This window comes from Orbicella faveolata, unplaced genomic scaffold (genome assembly GCF_042242905.1).
Source record: "Orbicella faveolata isolate gen_17 unplaced genomic scaffold, um_ofav_v1 contig_2, whole genome shotgun sequence".
Lineage (NCBI taxonomy): Eukaryota > Metazoa > Cnidaria > Anthozoa > Scleractinia > Merulinidae > Orbicella > Orbicella faveolata.
In genome coordinates, this window is record NW_028301547.1 from 7,646,886 (window position 1) to 7,664,552 (window position 17,667).

Sequence of the window (17,667 nt, forward strand, 5' to 3'; positions counted from 1 at the left end):
AAGATACTTAAAACTGTTAAAAAGATTCCGGTTCGATGATTCGATGTAATTTCTGTTTACACAGGTTCTTTTTGTTATGCAAAGTCTGACAGCATACATAAGTCTGAGGTTGAACGAATTTACATTTGCACACGTCTCTTGACAAGTTAGTTTAAAAGCGATGGCCCAATCACTTATGAAGCAAGTTCCTGTTTTAAAATCGCTGATTCCACGGCAAGGGTAGATCGAGCAAGATTGGCGTGCAAAAAACAAGCAAGTAAGTCGTTGGATTTACCTAGTACTCACGAATAATTCCTTCTACACATAAACAGACATTATAAACAACTTAGAAATTGTTCTGAGTGATCAGACCACAAATCTTTTAGTTATTCGTCGACAATCATAGCTTTATGGCATGATAATGCTAGGTGCACAAAACTTCGCAAGTATCGGATCACCACGAATCCTGATTCGCCATGGGTAGGGGAAAGAAATAAGCTCTTAAAGTTAATCAGGGTTTTAGCTTGTCGGTGCTAAGGCTTTGACGGGTTAATAACGTTTATTTATTGACCCCCACACATTAAGTGAAGTGAAGACTCCGGAAATAAATCCATTCAAAGAACGAGGAAAAATTCATTCTTGATTGTAGTAGTGTTGTTACGCTGATAGTTACTTAGAATGCATAACTGACAAGATCGTGAAATATTTTATTCATGATCCATCTTATGTCCATCTCGAGGTTTCTAACGAGTGAGCCGATTAAGGAGAAGGTGATACTAGGTGAACTTATCGGGGCGCTTTGTCTAGTTGCAAGGTCGGTGGTTGTCAGTCATTCACTTCCTTAGCGAGGTTCTTCCAATGCGAAAGTTTTACTTCAGTCAGAAACCCCGGAAGTCAGTTTGCTTCGGTTGCGTGTTCGCCTTCTTGACCTTCCCGCTGTCTGCTAAAACCCGCTGACACTGACCACAGTTCCTTGCGGCAGCTCAGTCCCTCACGAATATGAGTCACACACCCGCGGTCACACAGTTCATCTTGTCTACGTAGTTTGCTACATTCATGAAATTTCGGTTTCCGAACCTTACTTCAAGCTGTCTTTTCTTCTTTCTCCTTACACAGATAAATTTGAACCACTCTTTTCTGTCCCACTTTACGTTCGTCAATCATCCACATCGGTTTGACATCATAATGCCTCCTCGGGTCCTGACTTTTACTTAAAGATCAATAAACCAAGCATTCCAAATTACAAATGTAGCTCTCTAGGTGTATTGAAATTTGAACCCCCATCGTTTTTCTCGACGTCTATAATGTACAGTGCTGTTGGATCTGGTCAAAAAGTTAACATGCAATATAGACTACTAAAAGGTGGTTTTGAAGAGTTTTGACAAAACAAGATTCCTGTAGTCCAGTCCTGACCCTCTCTCTGTCACGCAACGCTACTCAGAGAGGGCCAGAACTGAAATAAGATTCCCTGTGATAGAAAAACGTGACATCCCAGTATGATTTAACTTATATTCAATTAAATTGCTCAAACGAAGTCAAACGTAAGCTTTGACTCTTTCTCTGGAGGGCTGATGTGGCTTCCTCTTTAGCCTGCGTGGAAGACCGTAGAAAGGGAGGGAAAGGGCGGGAGGATCGAGCACTACCATCACGCGCTTGGCACGTTCGATCCTTCCGCGCTTCGCGCGCTCGTTTTTTCCACTTTCCCTCCCCTTCGGACGCCTATCACGTAGGCTACTTTCTCTTTAAAGATTGTAATTCATTCGCTCATGTTTATTTTTGTTCTCTTTCTTCCGTAGTTCGTCCAAGAATGGCGGATCACATCAGACGAGTCCTCACGGGAGATGTGACAGATCTACCGCGAAAAGAATCAAACATAGTTCGGATATTCACCAGCTCAACATTCACGGGTATTTATTATTGTCAACCATCAAAAATGACAATGAAATTCAATATTGGACGTTGTTGGGAGACCATCAACCAGTTCTGGTAGGCTCGATTTCCGCCGCTTTCTCGAGTTCGGTCTACATTTCTCCCAGAGAAGAGTTCTGGGGAGGAGCGCAAGCTCCTTTCCCGAACAGCAGCCGGTAATCGAGCCTTCAGTTCTGGCGACCTCTGATATATAGTCAGGTGATTTTCAGTTTGCAAAACGTGCCATTTTACGTTGCATTTTGATATGCATGTACCAGCAGTCTAGGGTGTGCATAAGATCAGGATTTTTTCTCTCTTTTTTTTTCTATTCCTTTTTTCTGTTTTCCATTTCATGCCCCCATGTGGATTATTTAATGGCAATCCCATATAAGACGTGTATAGAGCTATTATTGTTGTTATTGAGTCACTACAAAAATTTTGAATTAACCGGAAAAGAGCCAAAACAGTGATCTATTCATAAATACGTTAAATGAGTCTGGAAGAAATAATTCGTTTGCAGCATCTTTTACATTAATACCTTGCTGTTATTACTATAGTTATCAAAACGTGATTCTCAGTTCGAATTTATAGCAAATACTTAAAGAAAATCAGTTGAGAATCTGAGAAAACCGAAACCTCGCAAAGATAAATCAAACAAGATCGCATGAAAGCGAAATTTGGCAAGGACGCATTGTCTCGATAACGCGCCAATGCCGTGTTCAGATAAAGGTGAGGGCCTTCCAGGGGCTTTGGGGAACAGGGAACACGATCATTTATTTCAAGGAAACAAGGGATAATTTCGGGAGTAATTAGTGGGAACAATTGTTATCTGTACTGTTAATTAAACATGTTAAAGGGAACCTCCTCGGGGTGGCTTACCTGGTTAATGAAGAATGAAGGCAATCACCACAGCATTTTATCTCGACTCACCTCAATACTCAAAGTAAATACACCATTTTACTAATGCTAGCTCCAGTCCCTTGTGGGGCCAAAATTTGATCCCACAAGGGAAGCCCCCACAAGGGAATGGAACTAGGAAATAATTGCATTAGCAAAATGGTCTATTGTAATGTCTGTATTCCTGCAGATACCACGGAGGAGAGGAATCGTCTCATGCGGGATGTTTATCCGAACCTGCGGACTTACTGTCAGCAGCGAGGATTGGAATTTCAAGTAGTTGACATGAGGTGGGGTGTGCGAGATGAAGCCACCGCTGACCACAAAACCAACGAATTGTGTACGCAGGAGATTAAGAACTGCCAGAGGCTTACACCTGGTCCAAACTTTGTGGTACAGTCATGTTTTGTCTATCTAAAGAATGGAAGTTACTACCGCACAGTTGCGTGTAGAAAGGTTTTTAGCCGGTTTATTCGCGAGTAAAGTTAAAAACGAATCTCATAATAACTGTTAGTATCACTCAACTAGTGGACTAGTGAGATCTGCTCACGCTAGTTGTAAGCTTACGCGTATGTTTTTGCGGTTGTTCTGACTTAAGAATATAGCAAGAAAACTCTCTACTCTGGTATCGAGTTAATTTGTGAGTTTTTCAGACAATGGTTCATCATAACCAAAACCTGTTTTGACGGTTTCTTATTGTTTCTGCTTGTTTGGTGAGTTTGCAAAAGTTTTGAAAGGAAAATCTGATCATGACGCGTACAATTAGCTCATTTTTGCATAATGCAGTTCACCGGTGCACTTTCAAGTCCGAGTCGGTGTTTTCAATTGTCAACAAATCTTGACAAAGATTTCTTTCGTTATCTTTTGTGCTGAGATGCTGTAACAAATTTCACGAACGCAAAAAAGGCTACTAACATCATATGTGTTTCTTCAACATAAGCAAAATGAAAATAGACAAGGAGCATGTTTTGATAACTCGATCAACAAAATCGAAATTGTTATTCCAAGTTGATTAAAGAAAGCGTCATCGTAACATTGCTGATTATTTCTGCTTTATTCACATATTTTCAGCTTAGCTTTTAATATGTTCTCAAACATTTATCAATCTTAAACACATTTAAAAACTATAGAGTTGTTTGAGTTCGATGTACGCTTTCACACGAAAGTGCGTCGGAAGTACAATTTGTCATGTTTACTGACTGTACAAAACACTCATCGGCGGGCGCTCTCATTCATCGACAACATTTATTTATTTATTTATTTTTATTTATTTAACATTTCTTTATACACGGTTAAAAATCAACCGGTAATACTAATATTTAAAATTAATACTAATAAACTACTAATAAACAGTCCATGCTAAATACTAATTAATAAAAATTGAAGTAGTAAATCCTAATTTAAATATTAAACTAATCCTGTTTTCCATGAATGCCGTGTCTAACTTTGCTTTTAAATTGATTAAAGGATTTTATCATCCTGAGATTGCAGGGTAGGCTGTTCCAGAGAGTTGCACCACTGTAACTAAAGCTATTTTTCATATAATAATGATAATAATAATAATAATAATAATAATAATAATAATAATAATAATAATAATAATAATAATGAAAGTGAAGAATGATCATCGCAGTTAATTTTCCAATTTAAGCAATTGGAAAGGAGAAGCCTGAAAAAATCAGGGCTTCAACGGTTGAAGCCCTGATTTTTTCAGGCTTCTCCTTTCCAATTGCTTAAATTGGAAAATTAACTGCGATGATCATTCTTCACTTTCATCTACAACCGCAGTTCATATATGAATTATTTCATATAAACTTCACATCAATAATAATAATAATAATAATAATAATAATAATAATAATAATAATAATAGTTATAGTTAGTTCGTGGATGAGGTGCAACCAGTTTGTTTTCGGAATCCCTGAAAGAATAGCGCATTCCACTACGTTTTAGAAAGTTAGACGATAGTTATTCAGGAACCAAGCCATTTAAAGATTTATGTGTCATTAAGGCTTTCTGAATTTGACGCTGGGTACACAAATCTTTCCAACCCAGTTGTCGTATTAGACCTTTGACATCAGTATCATAACTAGAGGAAGTTAACACGCGAGCGGCGCGATTCTGAAGCTTTTGTAGCCTGTCCGACAAAGTTTTACCGCAATTACCCCAGACAAGATTGCAGTAGTCAAAATGAGGTTGAATTAGAGCACTGTATATATAAAGCAGTGTAGCTGGTGGAACAAAAGGCCTAACCCGTTTTATGGCACCAATCCCAGATGCAATCTTTTTAGACAATTTATCAATATGGGTTTGCCAAGTTAGGTTTTCGTCGATCAACACACCGAGCGATTTGACTGAGGAGACACGATTTATTGGAACATTATTAATTGAGAGCTCAAGTGTATCTTGAAGGGTACTCAATCTTTGTCTGGAACCAATCAACATAAATTCAGTTTTAGTCGCGTTTAAAGTAAGTTTGTTAGAAGTAAGCCATTTGTTTAAATTACTTAGATCGTGATTTAGATTAGACTGTATAGAGCTCAGATCAGCTCCCGCATATGTGATGTGGGTGTCATCAGCATACATCCTAGGCGGACATGATGATAAGCAGTTGGGCAAGTCGTTAATATAAATAAGAAATAATAGGGGACCTAGGATTGTTCCTTGAGGTACCCTACATTTTAGCGAACAGGTTTGAGAAAGAGAACCATTAACAAGACATCGTTGTGTACGGCTAGTTAAATATGAGTTGAACCAGTCAAGAGCTATTCCTTGAACTCCGTAAAGGTTCATTTTAGTTAAAAGAATTTCATGATCAACAGTGTCGAACGCTTTTTTTAAATCGAGAAAAACTACAGCATTAACATTTCCGCGATCGACATTAAACGCCCAACTATCGGTAGCTTCTAATAGAACAGTAACAGTTGAATGCAATGAGCGAAAGCCCGACTGTTGTTTAGAAATTGAGGGTACGTGTGAGGCAGAGATAATCGTATCTGAACTAACAACAAGGAACGATGCCTACGGTGATGCAGTCAAAGCTGTTAAACGACGCCTGAAGCAATTTTGTAAGCAAAACGATTGGAAACTTGTGAGCCACTCGTATCTGAACAGAGAATTTATTGGATTTTTGCACGAACAAAACTGAGCAGTATCTACGGACTTAAAGTTATCGGGCCTTGATGATACATCAAGCGTTGCTTACAATTCAAGCGAAACTCAAACTAGCAATTATTTTGTTTTAACTTTTCGGTCGCGATAGACTGTCAAATTCCTCGCAAGCGTGTGGCAAGAGGAGCTAGGAAACTATGAAGTCCTGAAGCTCTGCTATATCTAAATATATCCAGCTAGTTTTTTGCTGTGTAATGAAAAAGTTGTTAATCTTCAACATATGTGAAATTTCAAGTGGAGTAATGCACAGCTCATGTAAAAGAAGCATCTGTCGGAACACAACTTGGTCAGCGATATATATAAGCTTACAGCGGAACATACCTAAATTCGACACTGTCTTACTTCACTCAAACTGGAGCAGCTTACGACGAGAATGCTTAAGCAAAATTCCAACGGACGTAAACGCGTTGAGTTGTGGGCCAAAAACATGAAAAATTTCGGGAATTTCGGACGCCATTTCCCCCGCGCGACATCCGCAAAAATCCTCGCAGCATGTACGTGCGTGTGCCGCAGGCGATGGCGCAACTTGTTCTGAAACCCAATACTAGACACGGCGCGCGCTTACGGTCTCCGTCCCCGATTATGGCTCCTGCTAGGGGTTATTATTTTGATGTTCTACTAAATTCTCAAAACAAAATTTCAAAGAAAATCATGGTGATTAGAAAGGAGAATTGCAATGTCTTTTGGAGTCAGGGCCTTACGGTTTAGTAGTAATCAAGCAAGCTTCGCTGCTGTACTGACTTGATAACTGAGTATTGAATTTGGCGTGGTTTCATTTCTAAGTTTCTAAATGCACTTGAAATCCGTAATTATGTTTTTTCCCTTTATATTCCTTAACGTTACTCTCTTTACAAGAGTTAATTCCAACAAATTTGATTTCATTTAGTGTCTTCTGGGAGATAAGTATGGCTACCGTCCGTTTCCGTACAAAATCAAAGCAACAGAGTTTGAGATGTTGTTAGAAGTGGCTCAAGAAACCTACGATCAACCTGAACATATCCCTTTACTCAAAGAATGGTTCTGGAAGGTGAAGTGACTTAAACAAACGCATTTTGCTCAAGTTTATCCCTTTCTTCCCCTTTGCTTGTGAACCCTCTTAATCAGGGAACGGGTGCAGTGGCTATAAATGAACCTGGACAAAATAAAACCAACTTTGACCGTTTCCTCTCGAATGTTTCAAAACGCTGTTTTGGGCTATCTGGAGTGCTCTTAAAGCTCTGTAGGTTAATTTTAGGCTACGCTATAAAATCTTTATCTGTTCGGTCATTAATTACTCTGGGGAACTCGAGTCTTCTCGAATTTATAAGAGCTTCTCTATCCATTGCCCAAATTCTTATTGGCCCTCTGTTACCGCCGCAGAACTGTAGTTTTCCATCTTTAATCGGATTTGACATTACGTGGACATTATATGAAGTACTGAGTAAGAAACGTTGTAACCCGGATGTAAGCACACGGGTTTGGTCGCGTAGAATTTTGGCTTTGTGAAAACTGGTTGGACTTGTGGAATAAATTATGGTCCAAAAAACTACAATTGTTGTTGAATTGAAGTATCGGCATCACTTTCCGACAATCAAAGCTGACCTTTTCTGTCTTTTCTGGTACCCAGAACGACTTTGTAATTAACCAAGCCGAATACAACAGGAATTAAACTTCTCATATCACTAAAGCTCGAGGTGACAATCATCTTAAGAAAAGCTGAAGGAATTAAAGGCATCCCGAACAGATAATTTACCGAAGCTATCCCTCGCGTGGCCATTTTTTGCAAACGACATATTGCACTTATCTTTTAGGACACGAACGCCATCCCGGCGGAATACGTTCTTCAGCCGGTAACATACCGTTTTCCTCACTACAATGATTTAAGTGAGGACAAAAGAGAGTTAAACAAACAAGAAAGAGAACAGTGGTGGCAGATCTTCCAGTCATTCCAAAGACTTTTCAAGAGGACAGCGAAGATCGCTACTGAACAGTGCAAGATTACATTAGAGCAAGCACACAAGTATTTTTCCTCAGGTTTGAGCAGAAAGAGTGTTGTTAACGTTAAGATTGCAAGTGAATACATGAAAGATCGTATATCTGAACTGCGGAGAAAAATATGAAGACATGATTGATCATCGAGTTATATACAAAACTTAGGCAGGTGCCTAAGTTGTGTACATAACTGCGATGATCAATTATGTCTTCATAACGTTAAGATTGTTGTTTATTTTCTATAGTCGCTTGTTTGAGTTCGGTTACATACATTTTTAATAGGCACGAGTACTTATGCAATGTTTGATATTTCAGAAAATACCTAAACTTCCACTTTTCTGGAGTTTGTCGGACTCGTCAGCTGAATCGTAATGTCAGCAATGTCGAGGGACTGCTGGCTAAATATTTTCAAGGAGTGTTTGCTCATGGTTTTATGAAACAAAAAGAAACCTATTTTCATTTTGATGAAACCTGCCTGAATGTCTAGCAGTGCAAAAGTCTTGTTATAGCGGCTAGCTTTAAGAGTGATCCTTTAAAACAAACCTACTCACACATGTGACATGACGTTTTGCTTTATTTTTAGTGACTGAGGAAGAAGTTGAGCATGGTATTCTTGGCTCTCCAAATCCTGGCGCCCAATCCCTCTGCTACGTACGTCACATCTCGGACATCGAAGTAAAACTCAGCGACAAAAACTCCCGACATTTTACCGACATTTCTCAAGGAAAACACGACATGGAAGCCCAAGACCTATTGAGCAAACTGAAACGTGACCGTGTGCTTCAGAGTCTTGGGGAAAACAACATCACTCGCTTTGAGATCCCGTGGAGCGATGGGGGAATAAACGTGTCCGACAGATTGCACGAAGAATACTTGAACAATTTCTGCCACAAGTTCGAGTCGGACGTGCAGAGATTGATTGACAAAAGCTTGCAGCATACTGTGAAAGAAAAGGCGAAGGAAGGCAGTCTGTATAAAGAAGTTCTTCACCATTTATGGTTTTGCCAAGACAAGTGCGAAGCATTTCGTGGTCGTGAAGACATTTTAGAGAAGATACAAACTTTCTTAAAAGATTTCAATAGGTCAGAGCCGATGGTCATTTATGGCTCGTCAGGCTCCGGCAAAACTTCCGTAATGGCTGCTGTTGCCAAGTCAGCAAGACAATGGCTCGGAGAAGGTACCGTGTGCATCTCTCGTTTCCTCGGTACCTCCCCCGAGAGTTCATCGATTCGATCGACAATTGCCAGCATTTGCCTTCAGATATGTGAAGTATACAGCATGGATGCACCAAAAGCTGACATTCTGGAGGAGTATTCTCAACTAATTCGATTTTTCCACGCCCTGATTGCCAGTTTGCCTGTCAGCAATGTGAGACCATTAGCCATTATTTTGGATTCGGTGGACCAATTATCCCCAACTAACAATGCACACCTAATGAACTGGCTTCCTAAAAAATGTCCACCGTTTATCAAGATTGCCATTTCGGTGTTACCGAATTATCACGACATTCTGACGAATTTACGCCGAAGTCTTCCCATCGAGAGCGCGTACATCGAAGTACCCATGCTGACCATTGAGATGGGAAAGGAAATTTTAGACGCCTGGCTTCAAGGACTCGGACGAACCTTGACAGAGGAACAATTCGAACTGGTTTTATGTAGATTCACTCAATGCCCCCAGCCATTGTTTCTAAAGCTGATATTCACGGAAGCATCGAGATGGGAGTCCTACACAAATGTCCGTGGGCTCGACCTTGGAAGTGATGTTCCCCAAGCTATACGCCTCCTGTTCCAACGCTTGGAACGAAAGCATGGGAAAACACTTACATCCCGTGCTCTCGGCTATATCACCGCTGGTAGAAATGGCCTCACAGAAAACGAGCTCGAAGATGCCCTGTCACTTGACGATGACGTTATCGACGACGTGTACCAGTATTGGGATCCTCCAGTTGAGGGTGTCGTTCGCTTGCCTAACTTACTGTGGGCACGTATTCGGCATGACATAGACGAGTTCCTGGCCGAGCGACAGGCGAATGGGAAGACCGTAATTGCCTGGTATCACCGTCAATTCTGGGAGGCTGCGCAAACACAGTACTTTTCAGATCCCAATGAAAAGCAGTCCAGGCATTCTTTACTCTCCGAATATTTTCAAGGTAGGGTATAGATGTTTTAACCCTTTTAGGCCAAAAGCAGCTCATGTTCACTTTATTGGTGTCTTCAAAAGATTTTGTAACACCGTATGTATTTGTAGTCATGAAAATAAAGCTAGTTGTTGTTAATTGTACTGGAAGGGATAAATTATGACATTAACGCACATAACTGTTCAGCTTACTTTATTCATTCATTCAAATTTTCACAAAGAGATCAAAGGCATCTGTAGAATAAGACACTTTTTGGAATAGGATCTCTTCCAAGAATTGTCTGCGGCTGCTGGCCATTAATTCGTGAAAACCACTGCTTAGCAATATAACGTCTCACTCTGAAAAGCTGGCGTGCTCGACGTATTCTTGTCTGATAAGAAACGCAAGGTCTGGACCGGGTATCTTCTGCTTCGACTCTACCCATCGATTGAGATTCTGTCTTTAACATGATGTGGAATGATCGAGTCATTTGATTTTCTGGCATAAATTTAGCATATCTCTGCTTATGTAATTTCTTCTCAATTCGACTACTGTGATATTCTGCTGAGATCTAGAACAACTGTTGATGGTATTGAACCCAGTCTTCACAAGTAAGGGGAAAAGGGTTGAGTCGATACCTGTTCGGTCAATTTTTGCCGTGATGTACTCGATTAGTGCGATGCGCAAAGGTCGTCATCGACACGTTTTTCTGAATACTGTTGGTACTAGCAAGATTACGCTACAGTTACCACAGATACTCCTGGTTTCATAACATTCAAAAAGGTTGTTTTTGTTGGTTTGCAGGCAAATGGGGTGGAGGACGCAAGAAGCACATCACTCTAACTCGCCGAAAGAAAACGCTAGCAGACGCAGACCGACAAGTTTCCAGTCAGCCTCTGATGTTCAGTAAGCGTGTATTTAACTTGAGGAAGCTCAGCGAGATGCCGTTTCACCTTATTCACTCTGGGCACGCCGACAGACTGGCCAGGAAGGTATTGTTTAATTTCGAGTGGATCTACGGGAAAGTTCGCGGCCAGTCGTTAAATGAAGTTTTAGAGGACTATTCTCTTGCTTTGGAAGTGAGACCAGATCTGGATGTGAGGTGCGTCATGGTTTGAGCATTACAAATATGTTTTATATATGTTTACTGCATGATCAGGCGCAGAAGACTTTTAATTTCGCGTCACGTTCAAGAAGTGATCACCTTTTAATTTCTCCCTACTGTACAATTACATTGGTTATATGGGAAGCAGACATAAATGTAGGAAATCATCAACAGGAGGCGTTACAGTTGTATGTTAAGTTCCCAGCACACTCTCAGCAATAATATAAAAAAAAAGCTTGGTTGGGGAAGGGGATTCCAATCCATAGCAAAGAGGGTTACATGCGTCTAATCCTATCTATTTCATTCTTTTGACGGACACAAATGGAAGACGAACTGACCTCTTCCCAAAGTACAGTGTAGCCGCCTTACGACTACCCTGATAAATACGCTCACATCTGTACTTAGAGATTTTCTTATTTTGAGAACCTGTTAAAGACGGCTATAATGTTATGGTTCAAGTACATGTCGATCTTTCCGGTAGTACACTACTGCATTCAAGTTTTTCAGGCTTCTTTGTTGACTCATTCAAGAAGCGTGGGAAGGGTTGATTAGGGTTATTCTTTGAAATTAATAGCAGCATTATTATCATTATGACAAGGCTGATCTGCGACACTCTCATCCTCGCTTCGAGTAACATCAAACATGATGTGGACTGCCTGGCCGCTCAACTCCTGGGAAGACTTCTCGCCTTCAGGGAGCAGTTTCCACGGATTGACGGCCTCATTACACAGTGCTATCGATGGTGTTATGCCCAGCAATCTCCTCTCTTTATTCCTCAATCAGCTTGTCTAATCTCTGCTGGCGGACCGCTGAAAACCAATCTTCGAGGGCACGAGCAGCGAGTCAACGAGATCGCAGTCACAAATGATGATAAATTCATTGTCACCTCGGGCGAAGACTCTCGCATTAACGTGTGGAACAGCACTAATTTGGACTGCCTGCACACCCTGAAGATGGTCGACATGGGACCCAGCTGTCTTGCTTTGACGCCAGATGACAATTACGTCATTGGTTCCGCCAAGTCAAGCGTAGAAGTGTGGGACATCGATTCTGGAGAAGTCGTACAGCGGTTTGACAATGATGGGGTGGTCACGTGCTTGGCCACTACTTCTGATGGGGCTCGTGTTGTGACTGGCGGAGAAGATGGTGTCGCTCGGGTGTGGCACACAGTAAGCGGAGAAAAAGAGAAAACACTGAGTGGGCACGAAGGTAAACTTGCATTAATAGTAGTACTTAATACTGGAAAAAAGTCCTATAAGATCCAATTTTATGATGATTTTGCAAACGGAGAAATACGGTCTGAAGTCCTAGCCTAGTTTTACTACGTTGTAATTCCGTCTTCATTTGCACAGCTACCACATCCTTTTTTACTGCTTCACATAACTACAACAAATTGTAATTCGTCTTGAAGGTCTAAATTTAATTAAGACTATCCTAAGCATTCGAAATTAAATTGAACTTACTTATCTTTGTCTTGAAACTACTTAGGACCAATCAACACCGTCGTTGTATCTCCGAGCGGTGACGTAATCACCGGCTCTAAGGACAGCACGGTCCGCGTGTGGTCGCTAACTACGGAAGAATGCCAAGCTGTGTACGAGGGCCATGCTAGTTCTGTTCTGTGCCTGGAATTGACACGAGACGGCGAGAGTGTGATATCAGGCTCGGAAGACAAGACTGTGAAAGCCTGGCATCTAAAGACAAAGAACTGTGCTACACTCAAAGGCCATGGAGGTAAGCACCACTCTGTCTTAAACTAAACTAAGCACGTGTCGCTTTGTAAGGGGAGATTCTTAGGAACATGACGTATCCTTAACGCGTGATGCTGACGTGACAACTTGCGGAGTCCGCGCAAGGTTTTGGAGAGAAGAATAGTCCGGATCTTCGAGTTCTTGAATGAAGGTTTGCCAAAAGATACCATGATTTTTTTGTTGTGGATCCAAAGACCAGTGATAGAGGTTATGTCTGTGTTAAAATCAGTGCTAGGCTTTCACAGCTTGTTCATGTGTTTAGCTATACGCCTGAAAAGAAATTCAATGACAAACAGAAAGATGTTCCGCGGAAACCAACGGTCAATGCACCTTGACTTAAGTTAGACAAGTTACAATATCCTGCATGTGTTCTAATTTTTGCGCTATTCCCTGTAACTTTACTTTTCTATTTGAATGCAAAACATCATGAAGGGGTAAGGGACGTTACATTATGTCTATTTACAGGTCTGATCAAATGTTTGGCGGCTTTGAATGACGGTCGAAGAATTGTGTCTGGATCAAAAGACCAGTCGCTGAAGATCTGGGACCTCATCTCTCTTCAATGCTGCGTGACTCTAAAAGGTCACACAGACCTTATTTGGCGCGTTGCCGTTGCCTCAAACGACAGTTTTATTGTGTCTGCCTCAAAAGATGACATGTTAAAAGTGAGTCCTTTTTACAATTTCTTGGCTATTTTTCCACTGTCAGGTTTTTTTTTTCACTTAGGCATCCATTTCCCGGAATGGTGTGCCAGAATTTGAAGTAATACTAATTTTAACCTGCTCGAATTCTGGTTTCCCCTCATTTCATGTACGATAGACATCTCTATGTGATGTTCCCATTCTACAGCTCTTTTGATCTACGAAACAAAACCAGAGAAGTTACATTGACAGAATACGATCATGAAATGAAAGCCAGTTTGAAATAACAGCTGTCGAACATTTACAATTACAAGCGAAACCATTGGTACTCTTCTGGTGAGAGAGTTTTCCGGTGACTTTTTACTTTCGAGAAGAAAGGCTGGTGCAGATGTTTTGGTGAGCGCCACACAACAGCGATGCCGGTGATCTATCACGTCCTGGCAATGACATAGATGGTTGGTTCTCGCCTGGTTTACGGGTCTTAATCAATTCTCCCAAAATGAATGAGATTTTGAACAGCTGACGAGGAGCCATGTGAAGGTCTTAAATAAATTCCTTTTTACTTTCATTTAATAGTCGTTATCCAATTTTGTCTCCAAAGGTCTGGGATCCAGTCACAGGTCAATGTCAGCAGACCTTAATTGGCCACTCATCGTGGATCTCTTGCGTTTCCATAACAACGGATTGCAAAACGATCATTTCTGGTTCAAATGACAAAAACGTCAAGCTCTGGAACGCCACTGGAAATGAGCATGCTCAGAGCATCTCAACACCGAGTGATCACATCCTCCATCATGCTACACAGCCTAATTGTGTCGCCATAACAACGGACGGGCGCTGGGGCCTCTCTGGATCAAAAAGCGATTCTTTGAAACTGTGGGACATCGCTAGCGCGAAATGCGTCAAAAGTAGCCCTGGCTCAATTGCGTACATTGCTGCCATGCACAGATCCCCCCAAGTGGTAACTGGTTCACACAATGGCGACATTACTATGTGGAATTGCGACAGTTTGGAGGTGCAGCAGACTGTTAAAGCTCACCAAGGTAGTGTAATGTCGCTGCAAGTCTCTAAAGATGACAGTTTTATTGTCTCTGCATCAAATGACAAGACAGTTGGGTTGTACCATATTCACGAAGGTCAGGCAGTACAGCTTGTTGGCCATACCGATGCAGCTGTCTGCATGTCTCTTATGAAGGGAGAAAATCTTGCGATCTCAGGTTCTAAAGATAAAACTGTTCGACTGTGGAACCTGCAGACGAAGAGCTGCGAGAGGATATTTGAAGGACACACTGGAGTTGTTGAATGCCTGGCATCAACTAGCGACAATAAAACTATAGTGTCGGGCTCGGGAGACTTCACACTTAAAATCTGGAATATTGAAAAAGGCGACTGCCTGTTCACTTTAAAAGGACACAACGACTCGATAAAATGTATAGGAATAACCGATGACAACCAGTTTGCGATTGCTGGTTCTCATGAAGGAAAGGACCAACTCCTGCTATGGAACCTAAAGGATGGGAACTGCGCTCGCAAGTTCACCGGTCACACCCACGCAGTGATGCGCCTCAAGGTCCTTCCAAATAACATGATGGTCACAAGCTCACGTGACGGGACCATAAAACTGTGGAACATTCAAAGTGGAGAGCTCATCAACTCTTTTGATTTTCAGTCCCAAGTCAAGTACTTTGACGTCCACCGGGCTGATGACGGTTATTCGGTGATTCTGGTCACCAAATCTGGGACAGTGTCCATTCTGAAACTTCCTATCTCCAACAAGGAAACCGAGGAAAGTTTCTCATCAATTAAGAATTCTACTCCCGAGAATGTAGAAAGCTCTGCTGCCAAAGCAACACCTACACAAAGTGGTTGCTGTGCCAGTTATCGCTGCTGTAGGTGCTGCCAAAAATGCACTGTGTTTTGACTAAAAGACTACTACACAAACTGGTTAATGGATATCAAGGGAAAAAGCTCTTCTGATGAAATGATTCGTTCGAGATTGAGTTTTATCAGCAAAATATTTTGCTTCAATTTAAACTAAGTATTTCAAACAGTTCTACAAGTACCGTTTTTGCTTTTTAAACTGCATAAAGGTGTTTTAAGTATTCTTTTGGCACAAGATTGTTAGCAGGAATTTGTTAACAAAAGTAGCATAATAACAGACTGCAAAAATTACCTCGGATTTATATGCTGAAAACTAAATCAGCTGCATTTTTTTTTAAATCCAAAGCTCTATTTTACAATAAAATCCCATTACCGGTGTATGGTCTTCTTAGAGACCTTTTATTAGGTTTAGGTTCAACCTAACTAACTGCTGGTACGCGATTAGTGCCAACGAAGGGCAAACTCCGGCGTAGTGTGGACGTTGCCTCACACGAGAGTGGAAATGACAACGCGTCCATTTCTGAACGCGATTGACACAATTTCTTTTATAAATCAACACAATTTCTACTTAATTTTTGTTGAATCCAGTCTCTTATTTCACCTGGGAACTTGTGTGTGTGTGGTATCGTTGTAGTAGTTGTAGTTGTAGTCGTTGGTAACACTATAGCAAAAACAGAACAAAAGGGAACAAGGATGGTTATGATTGAGACAGATTGCACGAAACAAACTTGGAATATTCAGGCTAACGCATTTACATCTACCCGGCATCCGTGGTAAGAGCTCCTTTAACCAAAAGTTTTTAGACAAGAAATTATACAAGGTTTTGCTCAAGCCAAAGAGTTTGGCGGTGATAATGTGGTTACATGTCATTATGAACCGCTGAGTTAAACTAATTTCTGCAGCTCTCGTGCAATAGCTCGTGCAATAGCATTAAAATAAGAGATAAGGACTTCATGGAGCTTAAAAATAACGCCAATTTATACCGACGTACATTTATATTATAACAACCTTATTCATGCCTCTCTGAATATGAGTACTTTCAACAATTGGTACAACCACACCATTAGTGCGAGTGTGACCACTTCATCCTTTGCCAGGACAAAAATTCAGTTAATCTTTTATCTGAAACCTTCCTTATCCGACCACTTCTTTAAAAACAAGACCAAGGGCTATATTTTAGAATTAAAAATCTTTATCGTCCTGTAAGTTTACCCGGTGTTATACGACCACTCGAAATGCCTGATGAGAAAAGTAACAAAAAGTAAACAAGGATTACCTAAAAACTGTAATTGTCAGTTTATATCAAAATGCATCTGTTGTGTTCACTGGACTGCAGATATGAGTCATCATTCAAAATGGCATCATAATGTGAACTTACTCCGTTAATGAGACATTATTTTGATAGTTCAAAGGTAATCTTGTTAGCGGGGTACCGCTATATTAAAAAACCCATTTTGCTATACCAATGCTGCAGTTTATTTCGTTGTGTGGACCGAACATTTTGCGACACGTCATCAGTTTTTTCACTTTTATCACTGTTTGGACAAAAGGATGCCAATTGTTACCCCAGCTGTTTAGACAACAGAGGCGATCAACTGATCTTACTAATTTCAATTTAATGATTTTTGGGGTTTTCCTCTTCCCTATCGACTCAAAGCGAAGTATTACTGGAAATCATTCCCTTGATATTAGAAGTTCATCTCAATAAAGGTTGTACAATATCTAAGACATAGAAATTATTTTCCGTAATTATACTGAGAAACACGACATATCGAGTGGAAACTTGGGAGAACAAGAAATGCTGTGACAACACGAGCAGTAGTTTCTGTTTCGAATTCTTCGAAACGTTTACGAGAGTTTCTATACGTCAATAAAAACCCGGAAATGTTTTTCTATTTCCTGGGAGAAAGAGAGTTTCTATCGAGTTATAGCAGCACGACTTTCAGTGCGCGTTCTATTACAGTTCCATCTATAGTTATTACTTATATGTGATTTTCCTTGCAAACTGAAGAATCGTAATTACTTTAAAAAAAGGTTTAAGCGGATTACACTGGAAAAGTAACTACTTCAATGCTTTAATACGATAGCTACTCTTTGGATACGTTAAGACACTTTTTGCCCGCTGAGCAAACATCGTATTTTTATCGAGATTACAAAACCACTTTCCCATAGTACCCTGTCAGACATGACTTAAGAACTTATTTGTGAATGTTTTGAAAAGGAAAAGTAATTTGCGTAATCTGT

The 17,667-nt window shown here is 40.6% G+C and overlaps 1 protein-coding gene across 1 annotated transcript; it reads left to right on the top strand.

The window, feature by feature from the left end:
- Positions 1–109: 109 nt before the first annotated feature.
- Positions 110–16,885, top strand: LOC110042810 (NACHT domain- and WD repeat-containing protein 1-like). The gene is made up of 11 exons (XM_020748178.2): positions 110–256; positions 1,776–1,886; positions 2,975–3,177; positions 6,842–6,982; positions 7,746–7,968; positions 8,510–10,078; positions 10,850–11,147; positions 11,749–12,359; positions 12,639–12,884; positions 13,367–13,566; positions 14,144–16,885. Exons 2-11 carry the CDS (start codon positions 1,787–1,789, stop codon positions 15,461–15,463), a joined length of 4,911 nt encoding a protein of 1,636 aa, XP_020603837.2. The 5' UTR covers positions 110–256; positions 1,776–1,786; the 3' UTR covers positions 15,464–16,885.
- The last annotated feature ends 782 nt before the right edge of the window (positions 16,886–17,667 follow it).

Coding starts and splice junctions, on each gene's coding strand:
- LOC110042810 (XM_020748178.2), top strand. CDS start 1,787: ATGGCGGATCACATCAGACGAGTCCTCACGGGAGATGTGACAGATCTA. Junction 1,887..2,974: donor CACCAGCTCAACATTCACGG/GTATTTATTATT, acceptor GTATTCCTGCAG/ATACCACGGAGGAGAGGAAT. Junction 12,885..13,366: donor TACACTCAAAGGCCATGGAG/GTAAGCACCACT, acceptor GTCTATTTACAG/GTCTGATCAAATGTTTGGCG.